Source organism: Cololabis saira, chromosome 1, assembly GCF_033807715.1.
Source record: "Cololabis saira isolate AMF1-May2022 chromosome 1, fColSai1.1, whole genome shotgun sequence".
Classification (NCBI taxonomy): domain Eukaryota; kingdom Metazoa; phylum Chordata; class Actinopteri; order Beloniformes; family Belonidae; genus Cololabis; species Cololabis saira.
Window position 1 is genome coordinate 37653602 of NC_084587.1, and position 25271 is coordinate 37678872.

Below are 25271 nucleotides of genomic sequence, written 5' to 3' on the forward strand. Positions count from 1 at the left end.
AATAAAACAGGTGACAAGACAGACTGGCGGAGAGAGAAGGCATCATCTGAGGTTGTGTGCTTATCGAATCAAATAAAACCACTCTTTATTAGGGCCCGAGCACTTACAGTGCGAAGGCCCTATTGTATCTATAGGATTTTTTTTTTTCTTTATTTTTATTTTATTATTCTCTTTTGACAAAAGGAGGGCCTTTTTACCCCCCTAAACGTGCCCAAAAAGTCACCAAATTTTGCACGCAAGCCAGGCCTGGCGAAAAATTTGATATTTAATGGTTTGCATTAATGGGTTTAATGGGTTCAATTTAATTAATGGCTCAACAGCGCCCCCTAGAAAAACTTTGTGCCTCAAGCCCCACAATACGATTTGACGTACATGCACAAAAATCAGTACACACCTGTATCATGTCATAACTTAAAGAAAAGTCTCTTGGCGCCATGGCCGAAACCGAACAAGAAGTCTGCCATTTTGAATTAATCATGTAATTTTGGCGCAATTTATGCCATTTCTTCGGCCGTTAATGTGGCCCAAACCGTAACGTGCACCCAGGTGTGTTATACATCAAAATGTGCGTCTCGATCCTGTCATGATGCGCATTACTTTTCTCAGTCAAAAGCGTTACCCCCCCCCCCGAAAAGCCCATGCCTGAAAACTTAATTGGTCAAAAATAGTTGGTCTGTGTTACTGGCCAAACTAATCACCAGAAATGCATAAGACAAATAAGTTTCAGGATTATATTGTTAAAGGAAAGCACAAACAGAGGGTCTCCTGTTGCTTTTATGTGTGTAAACAGCAACTTGATACAATATAATATATTATATTCATTTAGCACTCTGATATAGATAATATCCTTACTTTATAAAATACTTTTAAAGACAAAATCATTATGGAAGAAACAAGAACAGTGTTTATCAAATCCTAATAGTTTTATTTAATTGAGTATACACCATCTATAGCACAGTAACATCATGAAAATGACTAATTGTTTCAGTACACATACATTGATGTTTTAATTTTTGACTATGAAACCATTTCTTTTATATTTATGTAAGCATAACATTATACAAAAGCTCACATTCTCAGTGTGGATGAAGCAGGAGGCAGAGCAGCTGTTGCATTTACTGCAGATGAATCTACACAACCACAGAACAACCAGAGTTTTTACACGTACTGCCATTTATACAAAAAATGACTATTTACACACAGATTAATTCATATTTACACAATTCCAAATTAACATATTGTTAACAGGTTAACTAACTGCATCAGAACCATGATTGAAAACAAAAGTAGAACAGTTTGTGGTTCATAGTTTTATGTCTTTGTTGAGAAGGTGGGGCGTCATGATCCGGTAATGCTGCTACATGCCATTAATATCTCCTGGAGTTCACAGCATGCGACATTACAGAATGGTAATAATCGTAACTTCAGAAAAATATCAAACTACCCTAAAATGTTTGCACGAGACACAATAAATCTGTGTAATATGTTTACTCACACTTACTGCATGAAATGTATATATTCCGTACTCTGCTGCTTACCATGGATGCAACACTGTCCCTGGCACTCTAAGTATCATAGTATATTTGTATCTACTAAGAATAGTATTTCATCAGCACGGGGTAAATTAGAAAAATATGTATCTGTAGATTGGGTTAATACTGTAATCTCAATAAGAGAGGTATTTTATGCAGAAGAATCTCATTAAGCAGTAATTCCTTCAGAACGTATTACATTCACAATGAATCCATAGGAAAATAACGCTTCTTATTCTGTCACTCTGTCTTGTTATCGACAACACTATCTCAAAAACAAAGATGCCATGATATGGACAACACAAATGAAGAAAAGTTTGACTTTTAACTCTTTGCACACAATATGAACCAAAGGTATTTCATGTTTGTTTTCCTGTCTTCAACTTCACTTAATTTGTTAACTACATCTAAGATACGCTGGTATTTTATGCTAATGTGGTTTTATTGTCACCTTATATACAGTGTTTTTGAGTTCTACAAAGGTGCCTATGAATAAAATGTATTATTATCATTATTAACAATTTAGTGCTTGTACAGAGGTGGAGGAGATGCTATTTCATACAAGTGATGTCAGCAGGTGATTGTAATGACAATTTGGTGCATAAATAATATTCATGACATAATGTCATTTATAAAAGGTTACAAGCCTAAGATGGACAACAATCTCCAGTCCCTCAATGGCTGATATAGTCACATGTACATTGAATTGAATGACTTTGGGAAACTTTCTCAAGCACTACAGGATGTAGAAAACCCCCACTTAAAATGTTTCTGTGAAATACAGAAGCCTGCAATCAGTTTGTCCAGATGTGGCTTTGACGTCTCTGGGCTTGGAAGCTTCGATAAGATGTGTGTAGGGGTGAGATCAATCCGTATTCCAGGTCTTTAAAAAAAAAAGTGAGAGCAATGTATTCTGAACTACAAGCAACAAGCCCAAAAGCCAGGCTGTGTGAAGTATGTGTTTGTATTATGTTCTTGCTCATTTACACTTCAGAAAAGTTTCTTGAGATCTTAGAGTAACACATGTGGCCTTCAAGATTAATTCTCCAAGGGACCTAAATGCTTTTTTTTTAACAAAACAATGCAAAACGACATTCTGGACACATTACAACGGGTATGTACGGCCGAGGGAGCAGAGAGTACAAATACTGGACCAGCTGGTTTGCAGACCTCCTCTGTTCTGAGACGAGAATGTGTGGGTAGTTTTGGAGGAGAACATGTAACAAATCCCAATGTGTTTTTAGGAAAAATGGGACAAAGCAACAACTCAATCACTATCTCACTTGGTAGCCCATGAAACTGCTGAGGAAAAACTTTAAATCATTTGGATTCATACTATCTGCAAAGATTAAAGTCTAAGAAACTTTAAAAGTCTGCATCTTTTTAATCTGCATTTTCTATATCATCTGGATTTTTTTCTATTTTGGGATTGCAGATCTAACTCTAATACTAGAACTGCAACCAAACAGTGAATATGTTGCTTTGTTCCACCATCTGAGTCCACCTGCTCGACTAGAAAGCCCATTCCAAGTCATTTATAGTAGTAAAGGCGTATTTATACATGTGCTGCTTGATTTGCTGAAGTGAAATTGTTCTACATTGTTGCTCATAATGAACTATTTATGCACAAGGAATGTTATTTTTGTTCTTTATGTTTTACAAGAATGTACAAGAATAGACTTAAAGATTATATTTTCATAAACATATACATAATGTAGGCCTATGAATTAGTCATATGTGTAAGTCAATTACAATTTTAAAACTTCAGAAAAACTTGTGCGGTTTCACACCACTACCTAGTTCATATGAAACCGTGCTAAATTACATTAGAGTTTTTAATGATAAAAAAAAAAAAAAAAATCACATTTGAAATAGAGAATAAGAACGATGGAAAAATAAATACAACTCACATAAAATATAAAATTTCGTCTCTCATAATCCACATCTTCCAACATTTCAGGTTCGGCATAGCTTATTTATAAAATGGTTTGTTGGATAATAATGACAAGGTTTGTGCTGACCTATCACCCCAGACGGCACATGATCACACCTGGAACGGCTTTGATGCACGTGAGAACACTTACACTGCAAAGTGAAGCTTTCAGTGACGATCTAATGGAGGAAACATTTGCTTTTTAGAGCCAACCCCTCAACAATTTTAAGGATGTGTCCTCCTAACCCACAGTAGTATATATCACTGATCATGTATGACTTTCTAGCTGAAATTATAACGTTTGGCTTTAAGAAAAAAAAAACCTTCAAACATGAACCAGCAATCACTAAACACTGTAATAAAAGCAGATGAATGTACAACCTGATCAAATTATTTCCCCTCTCATCTTGTGAGAGCTGTGTCTAACACAACACTGGAAACAAACACGCACATCTTAAACTCAACTTTTTCCTTTTGTAATAAACCCAAAAGCTGGGAAATAAAAACGAGCAGCAGAAGGGGGAAAGTAAATCTGGCAGAGAACTTGAAGTGAAGACTTCAAGATGAATGATATCACGTTATTAGACAAACATACGGCAAAATCCGAGTAGATCAACATGACCCCGGCAGTGCCGACACAGTGTCACTCATTGTCTGCCTCAGCAGGGTGAGGACGTCATGTGTTCATATTCTGGACACTTGAGGAGGGCAGGATAGTTGGAGGAGTTCATTTGGAGGGAGGCCTCAGAGGAGATGGCGGAGGCACTGCGGCCACGCCCGGGCCAGGCGTCTGGATGCAGAAACTGGCCGGAGTAATCTGAGCAGTTGCTGAGGCGAGGCCGGTAGAAGCCCTGATGGGGCCTGTACATTTCCTCTGCTGTGTAGCGCTTCATGAACAGGTACACCGACATGACGCCCGCCGTCTGGGAGGGGTGGGAAACAAGGGGAGGACAGTCAAGCCAGCATTTCTTTTTCACTTAAATTTTACACCATCGTAACAATATTCTGCTAGATTGGAAGTTGTTTTGTTGTTTTGACAAATGACCGTTTGTAGTGATGAGCTCTACTGCATTTGTATGAAATTATGTAACAAAATTCTACTCATATTACTGAATCTGGGTTCATCCACAGATTCAGTAATAAATCGGAAAACAATTATGAAAATATCAAAATGAACACGTTAATAATTGTCCTATATAAGTAAAATTTAATTAATTCAAATGAGACATCCTGATAAATGGGAACCCATATTGTAGATCTCACACTTATAAGAAAGTATTTTAATTGATGTTGGTGTTTATCAAATCCCCAAAATGTAAGGCAAATTCTGAATGCAATGGATGAAGGATTATCAACTTAAAACTAAATATGAAGAAATTCCTTAATGGGAATTCCTGCACTCACAATTACAGAATTAGAGAATTCTCTAATCTGTAATTGTGAGTAAATGAATTCCCATTAAGGAATTTCTGTAGTAATAAGAAGGATTGTGAACATTTTTCAAGCAAAATCATTAATAGTGGCATTACCTCTGTGAGCAGGAAGGAGATGGCAGCAAAGGCAAAAGACCATCCGTACTTGTAGCTGAAGTAGGCCTCATTAGATTTGGTCCTGTTTAGCATTTCATCATTAATGTTGGAGATGTACAACACCAGACCAACAACCAGAGACAAACCTGCGGGAGAGACACAAGGAAGGAAATTGACTACAGAAATGTACAGAACACAGCAGTCATCAATTTCAAATAAAAACAACAAATGGATGTATCACTGTGCTGTATTCATGGGCAAACCTGCGCTGCCCTTTCAATATGGATCCTGGTAATAGATGTGTTTATCATTTAGAGTTGGCTGAGGAAAAAAGACACACCTGACAGGATGAAGAAGATTCCAGAAACAAAGGCCAGGATGGTGCGGTGTGGTCGAATGTGACCGATGTTACTGAGCACAAAGCCAATAAACATGAAGAAGAGGCTGACCAGAGGAAAGGGCGTAGCAGAACGAATCATCTCTAAAATGACAAAAGAAACAGAAACAAATGAGGAAACAGAAGAACTAACCTCTTCCAGAGGGATTTCCCTCTAGTTTTATGTTAGTGTACAGCATGAGGTTTTTCTGCTCGATTGTCTTATTTCTTACCCTCAGAATAAGAATTAAGGATATACTACATTAGATATATTTTCTTTTATTCTAAGATAGTCAGAGCCTAATCCTTATTAACCTACAAGCACATCCCCGAGGGAGAGAGAGAGAGTTAAGACAGAGTACTTGTGGTACTTGAATTTTGATGTCCCTGTTACCCTTCAGATTCTTCATGACATAAAATGTAACAGTCAAGCTGAGTAGGCTGGATGTCGAAAGCCATAACCTTAATGAAACTGGTTACTTAGGCATTTGGCTAAACCTTTTAAGAGCTTCTGTGGATGTCAAAAGCAAAAGCAAAAACAAAATGAGCCAAAACAAAGTCACATTTAATAGTCCATAATAATAAAAATGATGTGCTATAATAATTCATATTTTATTTTTGCTGGAATCTCCTAAATTTTGCAGTAGGTGTTACTTATAAAAATCAACCTATATGACAGGACACAGGATATGTGATTTAACACAGAAATAATACAGAATTATAAACAGCATGTGGCCTGACTCAAATCAATAGATTCTTTACTTATCTAATCAAATGCATACAGCATGTTACTTACATGCGCCTAGAAAAATGCTTTTACAGTCCAGGGGCCTCATTTATAAAAGAGTGCGCAGGATTCATACTAAAAGTGCACGTAAAGCCAAAAGCCGAAAATGGCGGGCGCAAAAAAAAATCTGGATTTATAATGGGGCGGCAGTAGCTCAGGTGGTAGGGCGGGTCCTCCAATGATCGGAAGGTCGGCGGTTCGAATCCCGCTCTATCCCAGTTTGCTGTCGTAGTGTCTTACCCAGCTTGCCCCGTGTGAATGTGTATGAATGTTGGTGGTGGTCGGAGGGGCCGTTAGGCACAATATGGCAGCCACGCTTCTGTCAGTCTGCCCCAGGGCAGCTGTGGCTACAATGTAGCTTACCACCACTGGAGAGAATGTGTATGAATGAATAATGATTTCTGTAAAGCGCTCTGGGTGCCTAGAAGGGTGCTATATAAATCCAAGTCATTATTATTATAAAACCCTGTGCACGCACACTTGCACGCAATGTTCGCTTTATAAATCACAGTCCAGCTGGAAGGTTGCACAGCTGAATTCGTCCCGCCCTCTACACGCCCACTTTTTACCATAAATGGGCAATGCAAAGTAGAATTTGCATATGAATGAGCCTGCTGAGCATGCGCAGCGGTTTCCTGCAGCCTGTTGATGAATGAGACGTGTCGAGCCACCGTGCCACTGAATTTCACGGAGACAGAACGAGATGTTGTGGATGATGTGGAGGCCAGGAAAACTACATTATTTGGTGGTCACAGTAAAAGTAGAAAAAGTATATAAATAGTATAAAATAAAGCGAGTCAGTGGCAGCACGCCGTTGCTGCGCTAAATGCCGTGAGTGCCTGGGGACAGGGGGGACATGTCCCCCCGCCTTTTCAAACTCATGTTCTCGCCCCCCACACTTTTTAAAGTTTAAAAACTAACGGTAGGCTCAGCCTGTAATTGCAAATCATCAAGACACCCTGTGCAAAGGCGATGCGAAAACGGCACAGAGCCCCGCTCCCCCTCCTCCCCTCCCCTCTCCCCTCAGAGCTGCTCAAGGCTGATTTATGGTTCTGCGTCACACCAACGCAGAGCCCACGGCGTAGGTGTGCGTCGCCGCGTACCCTACGGCGTAGGCTCTGCGTCATTTTAACGCGGAACCCTAATTTAGGCTTACGCCCGCACGTAAAGGTTTCACGCGCGCGTAAAACTCATTATATATACAAAAAAAAATCTGTGTCCCTTTAGGGGCTCCATAGAGCCCCTAAACAATCTACGGAGCCCCTCATTTGTTCTGTCCTCAGTCACTCTCCAGTTCCCGGCGTGAGTCCTGACTGACGTGTGCTTCAAACACAGAGGGACACGATCAGCGCTATTTTATTATAAGTCCGATATGCGATGACATTATTAAGAGTATAACATGAATATGGCTTCATTTTACCACCTCACCGCCTGCGTCGCCAGTTCCCCATATCTTAAGTAAATTCCTACGGGAGGGTCAGGGTTGCCGTAGGGATACGCAGATTTTTCGGTTAGTTTTTTCTTTTTAAATGCCAACCTTTGTGTAGAAGGTGGCTTGCGCATCTTTCAGCCCTGTTTTGTGCGGAAGCAAGCTTTATAAATGAGGCCCCTGCTCACCATTATTGTGTGTGGGGTATTAGAGGTAGACCATGTTGAAAACGTATATGTTACATCATATCTTTCCCCCAAAGGCTCCAAATCCTATGAAATTTGTACAGATTCTTAAAATTTTAGAAGAGGATCTCAGGTTTCAAGCTTATATCACCCTTCTACAACAGCTTCCTTTTAGGAGCAACACAGGTAACTGAGCTTGATTTCTTGTTGTTTATCACAATGAGGGCATTCAACTCTGTTAATTTGGCCTTAAAATTCCTGCGAGACATGTCTCAAATCACCATAACTGGCTAGAGGTCACAGAAAAATCATCTGTCTCATGGCAGTGCCTTTACATTCTCCCGAGAAAGATCATTTTTGGTTTTTGGAACCCCACAATGGCAATTTGGTCGAATCAAAATGTTCAAAGTGCTACAGTACATCTTGTGTACAATGGCAATGACTTCATACAGCAGCACTTTGAAAACTGAGATGTAATATTAAGGTATTTAGAATAGAAACACTCAATGTCCATTCCCAATACTTTATTAATTAGTTTAGTTTAGTTTAGTTTTATTTAGCACATAACATAAAAAAATAACATTACACAAATAAGTGCAGTTAAAAGAAACTGTGCAGGGAGGAGCGAGCAAGCCAGTAGGCTTATGAGGAGCCCCCACCTAATAACATTTAACAAAATAGTTATGAGGATACAAAATCATAAAAATACAAATAAATAATATATCATAAGAATTGCATGTAGAACATGAATGAAAATAAAATAATAAGAAAAATGAAAAAACAAAATAATAATAAAAAAAAATAATTAATGATCCAAAGGTATGCCATGTTTGCAGTGTCCAATGGCATTACCCTGGGTCAAATCCATTTCAAAGGCCCAAGGGAAACTTGTGTATGACTAAGCAGGGGTCTTTAGTTTCCAGGGTACCCAATTCTTAGGGCCCAGAAAGCTAAAGTAACACCTGGCGGTCCCCCAGAGTGGGATGGCATCCAATGCAAATGGATCGGAGGTAGTTTTGTGCACAAGGTCTTCTAATTAGTCCGACTCACTAGGGCATATCCCAGGAGAACCCAATCATATCCTAAGAATGGCATTTCAGTACAATATTGACTTTTCCTTTTTTTTTTTCATTTGAGGGGCCTCTGGATCCCCATGGGTTTTCAGGAACCAGATTGGGGCTCCAGAAGCAAATGGCAGTCCATTTAGACTCCCTAAGACTCATCAGGGGTCACATGAGGACCATTGGTATTTTGACCGCTTTTAAGGTTTTCCCACTGCTCCCAATGCTGAGCCACAGAGACCCCAGAACGGCATGGCATGAGCACTCCCCTGAGGATTTTGATAAGAATACAACAAAGTATGCAATGGCAGAACCTTTGAACAGTCACAGTCAAATCTTACACAGTATGTAACTATTGAATTGAGATTACCTTGGGTACATTCGACTTATAACTTAAAAATAATTAATCTTTGTCAACACTCAATATCTATCTTAATAATAGCAATATTAATCTAATTAAGAGTTTTTCTTATCTGGTTCTGTTCTGCAGCATTGCACATTTGTGTATCAACACAAATGTCTCTTGATAGGAGTAAAATTATTTCAGTGGAACAAATAAAGTTTATGAGATGAAGACCGACAATTTTAGCATTCTTGTTCAGTTTAATAGTTTGACCTTATTAATATAGTTTCATTATGCAAGATACATTTTCTACAACTGTAACATAGTAGCAATCTGGAGGGCGGAAAACATCAACAATTATGCAGCTCCAATGCAAGACAATCCCAATCCCAATTATACTCAGATGTTAGGGAAAAAAACACATTTAAAGCAGAAATAAAACACTTTTACAGCCCAACACCAAAAACAAACAGGTTCATGGGAAAAGTTACTTACTGAGCACACTAACAGTGGACTCAGACGTCATCTGAACGTTAGTGGGCATCACATACTCAATGGTAAAACATCGTCCTTTCTCCTCCCCTGCAATTGAGGACAAAGAAAATCTATGTTTGACAAGATATCAGGAAATATTTTCACTACTCATGACTGGTACGTCGCAATAAACTGCAATAAAAAAAAAAAAGCTAAACCCACACAGCATACATGTTAAACAGTAAAATGCCCTACATCCTTCTCAAAGCAATTCACAAAAAAATGTCTGCAGTAATGTCACAAAATAAAAACAACAACAAAAAAACCATGCCCTCACAATGTCTTTCCTCATATGACTGAGAGAATAATTCACTAACACACAAAACAATAATGGTCTTTATCCAGGACGGTGCTACTAATGCTACATTTTGTTATCATCTAAAATAACATGAGTTCCAACAGAAAGCTAAATTTTCATACCAAATGCATCATCACAAACCATCACTGTTGTAACAACACTGTGACTGTGATCATTAAGTGGTTCTAGGTCAAATGCTGTGCACCGAAATAGTTAAGTGGGAAATAAGGCCACTTAATTGAACCTAAAAACACACTGAACCATTGTTTAATGCATGGTCTGCTACATGGTAGGAAAACATCTGTTACCTAATCACAGCTGGACTGGCCACATATTTACCACGACTGAACGATTAACCCTGGAACAGGATAAATCAGGTCAATTGTGGTGCACAAGTTAATGGAGCAATTCAATAGTAAGTGGAGTAAAGATAAAGGTCAAGTTACCGGAAGCAAATTTAGTCATGTGAATTAGAAAAGTAGATCTTGCAATTCTATTGTTTTACATAAGTGTTTTATATATAACTGTGAGGAGACAAACTCTTCACTCAAAAAACAAAGAGACAGACATGGTTTTCAAATCGCAAGCTGCACAACAACAACACAACAGTTTGGGGAAGTCATCCTTTGGACAGGCAAAGCCAAAGTGCATTTGCTCAGCCATAATGGACAGACTATATTGGAAAAAAAACACACATGCTTCCTCCCAAGCATACAAGAAATTGAGCTTATTTTGCAGTTATTGGATGTGGAAATCTGTTTATAAAAGTATTCTTCAGTCAAATGGGAGGTCATCTGTCCAACATTTACAGCTAAGTCAAGTCTGGTAATACAACACAATAATCCCAAGCAGAACTAGTAAATCTACAGCAGAATGTCTAAATGAAAATAATTAAGGTGCTGTGATGGCCTGGTCAAAGATAGGGCCAAAAATAATAACACATCATAAAATAATAATAGTGATGAGACAATGGAAGGAAACTTCTTTTCCTAATTTATCAAAGTATCACACAGAATAAAGTCAGGCTGGCACCCACAAGAATAAAAGAAAATATCTCTTCATCCTGGAACTATATCTACTGTATATCCAGTACCTTGAATAACCACAAAGATTTGTCCCTGCAACAAGTGAAGCCCAGCTGCAGTGGTCAACTAGAAGTCAGTTAAACTTGAATTCACAATGGCTGCCAACAGAAAGAGCCATCAAGCCCACATGCATTAAAGGTATTGTGACATCATTTTTAACATGCTTTTAACACTATTAAAAGTCTTGGCCAACATCCCTCAAATGTGTCTAAAAGAGTGTAACAAGAAAAACTTCACTCTAGTACTCCATTCCTGGCTTTTTATTACAGTGTTTTTTTGCGCCATGAAAAACGCTTCCTTTTCCCCCTTTCCTGTCAATCATTGCCCCGCTCTTCCTCCAAACCTCCTCCAACCAACCGCTACACACTTCTGCCGGCGTCTCCACACACACGCGCGCACACCGAACCACAAACACCGACACACAGCCCAGACAGGGCGACTACAGCCCGGGGATGAAGTCCAACCGGGACCAGAGGACCGGGACCGCAGCTCCCCGCGAGCAATACGCTCACAGCGGCTTCGGAGAGTTAAGCCGGGAGCGACAGGCGAAGCATGCACGGAAAAGCAGCAAGCAGCAGTGTCTCCTTATCTTAAGTCCAGTCAGTGGCCGCGGGTCTTCTTAGCAGTTTTCCTCCGGTGATTAGAACAGAAGAGGCTCTAAACAGCTCTGTGTTAAGCCTGATTTATGGTTCCGCGTTAAATCGACGCAGAGCCTACGCCGTAGGGTTCAGCGTATGGTGCGCGTCGCCGCGTAACCCTACGCCGTAGGCTCTGCGTCGGTGTAACGCGGAACCATAAATCAGCCTTTATGGTGCGCTGGAGAGGAGAGGAGGCAGGGAGCTGGGTGGAGGGGACGGTGATTTAGCGGGTCGTTACGTAACGACCCGCCACCAAACCAGGTGCGCCGTTTTTGCACAGTTATGCGGAAAATCCCAGAAAGCACACAATACACTGAATGTTAAAAGCTTGTTGTTTTTTGGGTGTAATTGATGTCAAGACACCCAACAAAACACAAAAAATCAAGAAAAATGTGTTTTTCATGTCACAATACCTTTAAGGTGAAATTGATGAGTTTTATATCAAGACTCTGGCTAAAAATCCTGTTAACATCCAGGTTGCTTTTTACAGGTAAAAAATACTGTATACTGTGATGTAATGTAATACACAAAGATGAGAAAACCTCAGTGTTTTTATACTGTGAGTTGACATTTTGAGCTCTAATAGCATCCATCCATCCATCCATCCATCGACCGCCGCTTATTCGTTCCCGGGTCGTGGGGGCAGCAGCCTCAGCAGAGATGCCCAGACTTCCTTCACCCCAGACACTTCCTCCAGCTCTTCCTCCAGCTCTTCCTCCAGCTCTTCCTCCAGCTCCTCCGAGGGGAGTCCGAGGCGTTCCAGGGGAGGCGTCCAGGAGGCATCCGATACAGATGCCCAAGCCACTTCAGCTGACTCCTCTCAATGTGAAGGAGCAGCGGCTCGACTCCGAGCTCCTCCCGGGTGACCGAACTCCTCACCCTATCTCTAAGGGAGCGTCCAGCCACCCTGCGGAGGAAACTCATCTCGGCCGCTTGTATCCGCGATCTTGTCCTTTCGGTCACTACCCAAAGTTCATGTCCATAGGTGAGGGTAGGTGCGTAGATTGACCTGTAAATCGAGGGCTTCGCCTTTCGACTCAGCTCCTTCTTCACCACGACGGTCCGGTACATCGACCGCATAACTGCGGACGCTGCACCGATCCGTCTGTCAATCTCCCACTCCATCGTTCCCTCACTCGTGAACAAGACCCCGAGATACTTGAACTCCTCCACCTGAGGCAGGACTTCTCCACCCACCCGGAGAAGGCACGCCACCCTTTCCCGGTGGAGAACCATGGCCTCAATTTTGGAGGTGCTGATTCTCATCCCTGCCGTGTCGCGCTCGGCCGCAAACTGCCCCAGCACATGCTGAAGGTCCCGGTCCGATGAAGCCAACAGGACAACGTTGTCCGCAAAAAGCAGAGACGAAATCCTGTGGTTCCCAAACCGGATCCCCTCCGGCCCCGGGCTACGCCTAGAAATCCTGTCCATAAAAATTATGAACAAGACCGGTGACAAAGGGCAGCCCTGCCGGAGTCCAACATGCACCGGGAACAAGTCTTACTTACTGCCGGCAATGCGAACCAGACTCCTGCTCCAATCATACAGAGACCGGACAGCCCTAAATAGAGGGCCCCGGACTCCATACTCACCGAGCACCCCCCACAGAATGGCACGAGGGACACGGTCAAATGCCTTCTCCAGATCCACAAAGCACATGTAGACTGGTTGGGCAAATTCCCATGAACCCTCGAGCACCCTGCGGAGGGTGTAGAGTTGGTCCAGTGTTCCGCGACCGGGACGAAAACCGCATTGTTCCTCCTGAATCCGAGGTTCAACTATCGGCTGTATTCTCCTCTCCAGTACCCTGGCGTAGACTTTCCCGGGGAGGCTGAGAAGTGTGACCCCCCTATAGTTGGAACACACTCCCCGGTCCCCCTTTTTAAAAAGAGGGACCACCACCCCAGTTTGCCACTCCAGCGGCACTGTCCCCTTCCTCCATGCAACGTCGCAGAGGCGTGTCAACCAAGACAGCCCTATGACATCCAAAGACTTGAGGTACTCAGGGCGAATCTCATCCACCCCCGGTGCCCTGCCACTGAGGAGCTTATGAACCACCTCAGTGACCTCAGCTTGGGTGATGGATGAGCGCGCCCCAGAGTCCCCACTCTCTGCTTCCTCAGTGGAAGGCATGTCAGTCGGGTTGAGGAGATCCTCGAAGTATTCCTTCCACCGTCCGACGATGTCCCCAGTCGAGGTCAACAGCTCCCCACCCACACCGTGAACGGTGCCGGCAGAGTACTGCTTCCCCCTTCTGAGGCGCCGAACGGTCCTCCAGAATTTCCTCGAGGCCGACCGAAAGTCTTCCTCCATGGCCTCCCCGAACTCCTCCCAGACCCGGGTTTTTGCCTCCAGGACCGCCCGAGCCGCGGCTCGTTTGGCCTGCCGGTACCTATCTCCTGCGTCAGAAGTCCCACAGGCCAACATAGGCTGATAGGACTCCTTCTTCAGTCTGACAGCATCCTTTACTTCCGGTGTCCACCACCGGGTTCTAGGATTGCCGCCACAACAGGCACCGGAGACCTTGCGACCACAACTTCGAGCCGCCGCGTTGACAATGGAGGCAGAGAACGATGTCCCCCGCCTCCCCCGGGATCCGAGAGAAGTTCTCTCGGAGGTGAGAGTTGAAGATGTCCCTGACAGAGGGCTCGGCCAGACGTTCCCAACAGACCCTCACAATCCGTTTGGGTCTGCCCGGTCTGTCCAACCTCCTCCTCCGCCAGCGCATCCAACTAACCACCAGGTGGTGATCAGTTGACAGCTCAGCCCCTCTCTTCACCCGAGTGTCCAAGACATGCGGCCGAAGGTCAGATGAAACGACAACAAAGTCGATCATTGACCTCCGGCCTAGGGTGTCCTGGTGCCACGTGCACTGATGGACATCCTTATGCTTGAACATGGTGTTTGTTATGGACAAACTGTGACTAGCACAGAAGTCCAACAACAAAACACTGCTCGGGTTCAGATCGGGGAGGCCGTTCCTCCCAATCACGTCTCTCCAGGTATCACTGTCATTGCCCACGTGGGCGTTGAAGTCCCCCAGTAGAACAATGGAGTCCCCAGTTGGAGCACTATCCAGTACTCCTCCCAGGGACCCCAAGAAGGCTGGGTACTCCGCACTGCTGTTTGGCCCGTAGGCACAAACAACAGTGAGAGACCTTTTCCCGACCCGAAGGCGCAGGGAAACGACCCTCTCGTTCACCGGGGTGAACTCCAACACATGGCGACTGAGCTGAGGGGCTATAAACAAGCCCACACCAGCCCGCCGCCTCTCACCCTGGGCACCTCCAGAGTAGTGGAGGGTCCAGCCCCTTTCAAGGAGCTGGGTTCCAGAGCCCAAGCTATGTGTGGAGGTGAGCCCGACTATCTCTAGCCGGTATCTCTCAACCTCACGCACAAGCTCTGGCTCCTTCCCCCCCAGCGAGGTGACATTCCATGTCCCCACTGTCAGGGTTTTAGTCCAGGGATTGGGTCGTCGAGGCACCCCGCCACAACTGCTACCCAGATCACATGGCACCAGCTTGTCATGGACCTTCCTGCGGGTGGTGGGCCTACGGGAAGGCAGCGTTTCGGGCTGAGCCCGGCCGGGTCCCACGGGCAAACACCCGGCCACCAGGCGCTCGCCTCCGAGCCCCAACCCCAGGCCTGGCTCCAGGGCGGGGCCTGGGTGACGCCGATCCGGGCGACGTAGTGCACCACCCGCAGGAAGGTCCATGACAAGCTTGTTTCCTGCTTCCTGCGGGTGGTGCGCCTACGGGAAGGCGGGCCCACGTCGCCGTTTCGGGCTGAGCCCGGCCGGGTCCCCCGACAACATAGCTCCTAGGATCACTCGGGCACACAAACCCCTCCACCAAAGTAAGGTGGCGGTTCAAGGAGGGGCTCTAATAGCAAATCCAGAATAATCATGAATGAACACATTACACATCTGGGGCCTGTACTACGAAGCAGGATTTGGCGTTAGCGAGGTAACTTCAGGTTTAACCCTGGGTTTTCAGGACTACGACGGTGGTTCACTTCTCACCGGGGTACATCGCCATGGTAACTTATGCTGAACAGCTAACCTGCTCCGGAGCAGGTTATGTTCGAGATACAGATCGCCGGGTATAAAAGCACCGCCCACTGACCAATCAGCTCTCTTGGAAAATGGCATGCCCTTTCAAAGAGAATCCAGTGGAGCTCGGTGCGCGGATCGTGAGAGGAAAAAAAAAAAAGAGTGGGCTGACTTCAAAAATTGAATTAGTCAAGAAACTAAGCGATTCCTTACATACCCAAGTATCAACACTTTATAATTTCTTTTCTCCTGACAGAGAGGTATGCGAGTACGTTTGTCTTTGCTGTAGATACCCTCACTCCGTCTTTCTAAGAAAACTACTTTTGCAAATAAACCTTTATGTACAAACTGTAAATATACTGTAGAAACAAGGTATGAGTCATTTGAGAGAGGATGAAATGTCAGACCTCGTTTAATTTGAACACGACATGAACTTTTAATTTCAAGTCTAAATATTAAGTTAAATCCCAGTGTAATTTATCCTTTGCTCTTCGCTACTGAAATAAGCGGCTCTGACAGCGGACTTCTCCATGCTTGCGATTGGTCATGCGCTGAAAACACCGCCCCTTTTATGTGCACGCGCTCATATCCAGAGTGGAGAAACCTGGGTTGATATACCGAGTTGATAACCACCGTCGTGTGACCGCTTAGCGTGATTGCAATTGTCCGGGTTAGTGAATCTGGATAAGGAAAAGATATCCTGGGTATGTTGAACTTGCTTCGTAGTACAGGCCCCTGGAGTGCACGAGATAAATCCAGAAAATCATAAACACAATCATTACTGACATTATGGTTAAGATAAGGAAGATATAACAGAGATGCTACAGCTGATCTGCACTGAGACTAGACAACCAAGGAGTACTGTATGCTGCAGGTAAAACCTTTGTGAGAAAGGCTTGAATAAATCTCCTCCTCGCTGCTCTGCAGTTGTGATCGGCAACAATTGTTTTATGCTACCAAGGAATATTTAAGCAATTATGAAGGATCAATCCTTATCATAAAATAAGAGTTGAAAACTAAAAAACAATCGTACCTGCGATCACATCATCATTTTTCTAGAGATTACTGTGCTTGTTATTTGTGATCAAAGAACGAAGCTCTGCAAGCATGCCCCTGCGGTGATGGAACGTGGATGGAAAAGTACGTTCAGATGTCTAAGAAGTGTTCAAACATGCAATGTGGAAACACATATGGCTTTCTAAATTAATGTAAGAGTTATTGATATAAAAGTTATTATAAAACTAATAGAAAAGCTATTTTTAGAGTAGACTTCTATAGTGGAAAACAAAATGCAGTTCAAAGGAAAGAATCAGGTTTCTTGCATGGCTTCAAGGTGGGTCTGGTGCCAGAGAATGTAAGTCAGTCATTGGGTAAGTCATGAGGAAAGACATTGATCAACTGTAAAAATAAAATAAAAATAAAATAATAATAATAATAATAATAATAATAATAATAATAGATAATTAATAATTGCCAGTCTGGTGAGCACACACATATATTGGTGATAATCACTGATTTGAAAACTGCACGTACAGAAAAGCAAAGTTTTTTGTTGTTGTTTTAAATCATGCTCAAGTATTCAAATATTGCAGACAATCCAGTTGTAAACTTGTAATGCTCGGGTGGATACATAAAAGGAAAGAAATGAGGAAAGGAAAGCAAACTGTGGCTTAGCATGTACAGCACATTCATAGAAATACAACAACGCTGTCTAGCAAAGCACACGCTGAGTGATGGAACTGGGTTTCTAAATGTGCTCGAAACATTAAACCACAGAACATATCATGAAGGTGATTTGTCTCTTTAAACTCTTGTATAACTGACACAGTGGCATTCCAATTGGCATATTCATAAATACAAAACTTTCACCAATTCAAATGTTTGTATGGCAACTGTTTTTTTCATAATATATATATATGAATTAAAGATAACATAACAATTTGTTTTTTATTCAGAATGGCTCATATATTATGATTATGCTGAATGAAAGCTGCTCCGCTGTGTTCAAATGGCTTTTGCACATAAGCAGAAACCTTTGCTACTTGACTGCAGCAGAGGAGTTTAGTGTCTAACACTGAAGTTAATCCGACTAATCTCCATCAACTGAAATAAATAGCTTAGTCTATATCCTGATAATGTGAAATCAAATATCTAAGATAAGCGTTGTGTTTTGCTTCAGGTCTGACTTCATACTAACTCACCAGCCAAGAAGCAAACCCTCCAGAGCCCGGAGTGGAGAGACATGCGCACCTCAGTGCTCTGGTTGAGGGGAAGGATGACTCCCTCCTCCAGGTAGAGCCAGTAGTCAGTGCTCACAGCTATCCCCAACAGGCAGAGGCTGCAAACAGCAAACACGCTGCTCAGCAACGTCAGCGCCTTTCTGCCACATAGGCTCATACCACAGCCTCAACAGCAGGGGGGGCACTGCTGGCAGAAAGGGGAGCTGCAGAGGAGGAGAAAGATCAACACAATTATGAATGAATGAACAAATGAAGTTTATTCAGTCATTTCAACACAAAACAACACCAAAAAAACATTGTACACAGCATTAACATTTCATACAAAACCAAAAAAATGTGTTGAACAATAACTGAAAAGGCATAGGCTGAAGCAAAATGCTTATAAAAGCCTATCCTATAGTACCAACTTTCTATTTTTGGCTACCGACCTCCAGAAAACCAAAAAGAGAATAGAAAAGCAAAGAAACAACAAAAGGCAAAGAAACAATAGAAAAGCAAAGAAACATTTACAGATGGTCAATTGCACTTATAAGCTTCAAAAATAGCTTTACAAACCATTTTCTTAAATACAACAAAAGAATAACATGTTTTTAAATTTATGTTGGCATCATTCCAGAATTTAACTCCAGTGATGGAGACACATCTCCTTTTCATACCTTTTTTAGCTATTTGTACTGTGAAATTGCAGACACCTCTAAGATTGTAACGAGTCTCCGGAATTGAAAAGAACCTCTGTATTGGGTCAGGGAGCATTTTTGATTTTGCTTTAGACATAATTTGCATGATTTTAAAATAAAACAAATCATAAAATTTAATAACATGAGAATTTAGAAAAAGTGGATCTGTGTGAACGTAGTAATCAGCCTTATTGATGATACGTATGGCTCGTTTTTGAAGTTTTATTATTGAATTTAAGGTGGTTTTAAAGGTGGATCCCCACAATTCCACACAGTAAGATAAATAGGGAACAATCAATGAGTAGTAAATCAAATGCAAGGCCTTGGAATTCAGTATATTTCTGGATTTATACAGGATTGCGAGTGATTTTGAAATTTTCCCTTTAATATATTCAATGTGTTGTTTCCATGTTAACTTTTGGTCGATGACAACCCCAAGGAATTTAGTCTCAAAAACCCTTTCAATATCAACATTACATATTTTTTATTTAATATTACCATCACTTTCATTTTGATTCCCAAAAACCATGAATTTTGTTTTCTTAATATTTAGAGATAATTTATTGACATCAAACCAAGTCTTGAGATTTTCCAGCTCCCTTTCTACACAGCACAAAAGTTCCCTTAAATTTGTACCAGAACAAAACAAATTGGTATCATCGGCAAATAAAACATATCTAAAAAAATCAGTTACATTGCAGATGTCATTAATATAAAGAATAAACAGTATTGGACCAATCACTGATCCTTGAGGTACACCACAAGTAATCTTTTATGTTAAATTAAGAAAAAATGTTTAAAAAAAAAAGACAATTCTTTTCAATTTGAAATAAATATAGGAATGAATAACTTTGAGAAAACTCCAACAGATTTTAAGGATCATAAAGACATAACTAATCCTGTTCTCTTACAAATATTAGAACCTATCTTAAAAATGACAATTACAGGAACAGGAGGAAGCCTTCATGTAGTCACATTCATCCAATGCAACAAGGCACAGTATTGCTTTTATGCATTAATGCAATTTTCATCTCCATCCCCTTCATAGTTTTCATCCTAATAAGAATTATGAGGTGGATGGGGTCTCGCCCAGGCAGCACAGTGGCTTGGTGGTTGACACTGTTGTCTCACAGGAAGATGGTTCCCAGTTCAACTGCTGGCAGGGGTCTTTCTGTGTGGACTTTGCATGTTCTTTCCAGCTTCTTTCAACAAACCAAAAACATGTATATCAGATTAATTGTTGATTCTGAATTGCTCAAATTGTGTTTGTGATTGTTTGTCCATATGTGGCCCTGCAATGGGCTGATGACCTGTCCAGGATGTACCCCTGCTTTTGGCCTGAAGGGAGCTGGGATAGATGCCAGCAGATACTTTAAATAGGAATAGGTGGGGGTAAATAACGGATGCATGGAGTCTAGCCCAGCTGTCACAGAGCAAACAACCATGCACACAAACTGATAACTCTGAATCATCATTCAACACAATTTGGATGTTTTTGGAGTGTGGGTTGATGCCAGAATACCTGGAAGAAACCCATGAATGTTGAGGCAGAGAGAGACACCAGCAGAGACTCGATCCAGTAAACTTGCAGCTGTGAGGTGACAGTGTTGACCATCACACCACTGTTGTGACCAGCTTTACATGTTAGTAAGGTGCATAACTTTAAAGATGTGTTTGGGAGTTGTGGGGGAGCATTCTGGGTAAAATTCAGGACTCTGTTGTTTCATCTTGTTCCACAGCAGCTATTGATAATGGAGATCAGATGTAAGTGGACAAAAAGCAATACAAGTAAGGGCAGATACCATGGCAGGGGACGTCCTCCTTCCTAGCTAGAGATAATCTCAGAATATGCTCTCTCATTGAAAACTAGAATATAATTAACCATAGTTTATTGGACCAGAGGATTCATGAGGCATGTGAAGAAAATAATATTATATAAAATGTTTCACTTGAATGCTCTTTCTCTTTGCCTCCAGCAACAAAAAGGAAACAAAATATAAAATATGAGTCATAGCACTGATAATGCCCAAAAAGCCATTATTACATTGAGCTAGTTTTTTTTCTTTCTCCCAGCTTCCAACACTTCATTCAAGTCTACCTCCCACATTGCACTCTAGCGATGCAAAAGCTGTATCATGGATCATGCCATCATATGAATGTGTAACCATTGATCAGTTAGTAATTGAAGCCTACAGTTTTCGGAAATCGAACCTCTGGAAGCCTTTCACACGTGCTGAAAATAGCTGATAACATAGTGCGTTCTCAGCATGCTCTCCCATTGAGCACCCAAAATGAAACTGGGAAGATGGAGCAAACAAATGAAAGGGTTTTAACTTGGCATTTAACATCTGGCACTGCGTACATCTGCATTTTGAATCACCGCGGTATATGTCGAAAAAAACACGGAAATCTTGACAAAGCTGCCAAATGTATATTATTCATACACAAAAAAGATCTCACCAGTCTAACAGGCAAAGTGAAATATGTTACAACAATGATAAGTGCAATTTGTGAATATAGTGTAACTCAGTTTACGCAGAGCGCCAGTTAAGCTTGAGTTATGGTTCTGCGTCAAAACGACGCCGTGCCTACGGTGTGTGGTACGCGTCGACGCGCAGTCGCAAACTTTCAGCGCTCTTTTGTTCGTGTATGTGTGATTTTTTTTGTTTTGGTTTTTTGCACAATAGTTGTCCTTATCTCTTTGATTCACTGTGACCGGAAAAAGTCGGATAAACCATTCAGAAAAAGAAGACAGCGAAATGGAGTGACGGAGAAGTTCGAAGGGTTCACGACGATCTTCATGGTGAATTTGCATTGAATCTTGTTGTATAGTGCACAACCTGAGTGTAGCAGTTCAATTCGGTCTTATGTCCAGCACAAATGACCATAGTTTTCATTTGGCATGTATGCATAAACATGCATCCACACTTTGATTTAAGATCTGAGGAACTATAATATTTTTTCACATAAGAAAAACAGACCTAGACATGTTCCACTGAGGAAGTGGGAGGTACTCTGAGCATTCAAATCCTAACAGGTTCACTTAAGCAATCAGGGTATCCTAAAGCACAAAGAAGTAGCATTAATGTAAAACGATTACTATTAAATTACTGCTATTTCTTGCTATGGTGCAATCAGTGGCCATTCAAATAGCCTTTGTCCATGAAAGGGTTTCATTTTCAGGCACTTTGTGTCAAGATCCAATAAGTTTGATTCTTTTAATTCAGTTTTTAATTGTACATCCTGAAAAAAAAACCCTTCTTATTTAAATATTATGTTTAAAAAATGTGTAATGATTAAAATACAGAAGTTCTAACAGTTCAATGAAATTCAGTTCAGTTATTTAAATACTTTCAGTTCACTCACTTGAAAAGTAATCTTACGACACTTAACAAAGAGAAAAATGTGTCCAATTGCGTGTTATGAGATACCGTGATACCGTTTCCTCACCTGGATCCTCAGTGCTCAGCCATATACTTGTGTGAACTGCAGTTTTCTTGCGCCTGTCTCTGTGTGTGGTGTGTGTGTGTGTGTGTGTGTGTGTGTGTGTGTGTGTGTGTGTGTGTGTGTGTGTGTGTGTGTGTGTGTGTGTGTGTGTGTGTGTGTGTGTGTGTGTATGAAAAGCGCTATACAAATAAAGTTTGATTTGATTTGAAAACATAACACGCAATTGGACAAATTTCTCTCTCTGTTAAAATCCCCTCCTTGAACCGCCACCTTACTGTGGTGGAGGGGTTTGTGTGCCCGAGTGATCCTAGGAGCTATGTTGTCGGGGGCATTACGCCCCTGGTAGGGTCTCCCATGGCAAACAGGTCCTAGGTGACGGGCCATACTAAGAGCGGTTCACAAGCTTGCCATGAAGAGGAAACATCGGAGGACCGTTACGTCGCCCGGATCGGCGTCACCGGGGCCCCGCCCTGGAGCCAGGCCTGGGGTTGGGGCTGGTAGGCGAGCGCCTGGTGGCCGGGTCTTTGCCCGTGGGACCCGGCCGGGCTCAGCCCGAAACGCCGCCTTCCCGTAGGCCACCACCCGCAGGAAGGTCCATGACAAGCTGGTGCCATGTGATCTGGGTAGCAGTCGTGGGGGGGTGCCTCGACGACCCAATCCCTGGACTAAAAAAAGTCACAGTTTGTCCATAACGAACACCATGTTCAAGCATAAAAGATGTCCATCAGTGCACGTGGCACCAAGACACCCTAGGCCGGAGGACAACGATCGACTTTGTTGTCGTTTCATCTGACCTTCGGCCGCATGTCTTGGACACTCGGGTGAAGAGAGGGGCTGAGCTGTCAACTGATGACCACCTGGTGGTGAGTTGGATGCGCTGGCGGAGGAGGAGGTTGGACAGACCGGGCAGACCCAAACGGATTGTGAGGGTCTGTTGGGAACGTCTGGCTGAGCCCTCTGTCAGGGACATCTTCAACTCCCACCTCCGGGAGAGCTTCTCTCAGATCCCGGGGGAGGCGGGGGACATTGAGTCCGAGTGGACCATGTTCTCTGCCTCCATTGTCGACGCAGCGGCTCGAAGTTGTGGTCGCAAGGTCTCCGGTGCCTGTCGTGGCGGCAATCCTAGAACCCGGTGGTGGACACCGGAAGTACAGGATGCCGTCAGACTGAAGAAGGAGTCCTATCGGGCTATGTTGGCCTGTGGGACTTCTGATGCAGTAGATAGGTACCGGCAGACCAAACGAGCCGCGGCTCGGGCGGTCCTGGAGGCAAAAACCTGGGTCTGGGAGGATATCTGGGGACATCGTCGGACGGTGGAAGGAATACTTCGAGGATCTCCTCAACCCGACTGACATGCCTTCCACTGAGGAAGCAGAGAGTGGGGACTCTGGGGCGTGCTCATCCATCACCCAAGCCGAGGTCACTGTGGTGGTTCATAACCTCCTCAGTGGCAGGGCACCGGGGGTGGATGATATTCGCCCTGAGTACCTCAAGTCTCTGGCTGTCTTGGTTGACACGCCTCTGCGACATCGCATGGAGGAAGGGGACAGTACCGCTGGAGTGGCAAACCGGGGTGGTGGTCCCTCTGTTTAAAAAGGGGGACCGGAGAGTGTGTTCCAACTATAGGGGGATCACAGTTCTCAGCCTCCCCGGGAAAGTCTACGCCAAGGTACTGGAGAGGAGAATACGGCCGATAGTTGAACCTCGGATTCAGGAGGAACAATGCGGTTTTCGTCCCGGTCGCGGAACACTGGACCAGCTCTACACCCTCCGCAGGGTGCTCGAGGGTTCATGGGAATTTGCCCAACCAGTCTACATGTGCTTTGTGGATCTGGAGAAGGCATTTGACCGTGTCCCTCGTGCCATTCTCTGGGGGGTGCTCAGTGAGTATGGAGTCCGGGGCCCTCTATTAAGGGCTGTCCGGTCTCTGTATGATCGGAGCAGGAGTTTGGTTCGCATTGCCGGCAGTAAATCAGAATTGTTCCCGGTGCATGTTGGACTCCGGCAGGGCTGCCCTTTGTCACCGGTCCTGTTCATAATTTTTATGGACAGGATTTCTAGGCGCAGCCAGGGGCCGGAGGGGATCCGGTTTGGGAACCACAGGATTTCATCTCTGCTTTTTGCGGATGACGTTGTCCTGTTGGCTTCATCGAACCGGGACCTTCAGCATGTGCTGGGGCGGTTTGCGGCCGAGTGCGACATGGTAGGGATGAAAAAGGGTGGCGTGCCTTCTCCGGGTGGGTGGAGAAGTCCTGCCTCAGGTGGAGGAGTTCAAGTATCTCGGGGTCTTGTTCACGAGTGAGGGAACGATGGAGCGGGAGATTGACAGACGGATCGGTGCAGCGTCCGCAGTTATGCGGTCGATGTACCAGACCGTCGTGGTGAAGAAGGAGCTGAGTCGAAAGGAGAAGCTCTCGATTTACCGGTCAATCTACGCACCTACCCTCACCTATGGTCATGAACTTTGGGTAGTGACCGAAAGGACAAGATCGCGGATACAAGCGGCCGAGATGAGTTTCCTCCGCAGGGTGGCTGGACGCTCCCTTAGAGATAGGGTGAGGAGTTTGGTCACCCGGGAGGAGCTCGGAGTCGAGCCGCTACTCCTTCACATTGAGAGGAGTCAGCTGAGGTGACTTGGGCATCTGTATCGGATGCCTCCTGGACGCCTCCCTAGCGTGGTGTTCCAGGCATGTCCCACCGGGAGGAGACCCCGGGGAAGACCCAGGACATGCTGGAGAGACAATGTCTCTCGGCTGGCCTGGGAACGCGTCGGACTCCCCTCGGAGGAGCTGGAGGAAGTTTCTGGGGTGAGGGAAGTCTGGGCATCTCTGCTGAGGCTGCTGCCCCCGCGACCCGGGAACGTATAAGCGGCGGACGATGGATGGATGGATGGATTGATTTGAAAACCACCATCCATATTACACCACCGTAGACATGTATCACATAAAACTCTATCCTTACAATATTTTGTAATAGCTTCCCTCCTTAAAATTCTAACACATGGACAAAAAGAAGGAAAACTCACAATGGGTCACTGAAATAAGTAAGTAATAATAAATGGTAACTTACTGAACACTGACTAATAAAAATCAGACACTGCTTTTGAACTGTAGTTTAAAATAATTA

At 43.5% G+C, this 25271-nt stretch overlaps 1 protein-coding gene across 1 annotated transcript in view; it reads right to left on the minus strand.

Moving 5' to 3' along the window:
- Nucleotides 1-945: 945 nt before the first annotated feature.
- The window catches only part of LOC133444434 (voltage-dependent calcium channel gamma-5 subunit), a 37743-nt gene continuing 13417 nt past the window's right edge, over nt 946-25271 (minus strand). Inside the window, exons 2-6 of the mRNA XM_061722226.1 lie at nt 17983-18224; nt 9671-9757; nt 5335-5475; nt 4995-5140; nt 946-4388 (exon numbers count right to left, since the gene is read on the minus strand). Coding sequence (XP_061578210.1) covers nt 4125-4388; nt 4995-5140; nt 5335-5475; nt 9671-9757; nt 17983-18178 — 834 coding nt within the window. The 5' untranslated portion in view covers nt 18179-18224 and the 3' untranslated portion in view covers nt 946-4124. The remainder of the gene's footprint in view (nt 4389-4994; nt 5141-5334; nt 5476-9670; nt 9758-17982; nt 18225-25271) is intronic.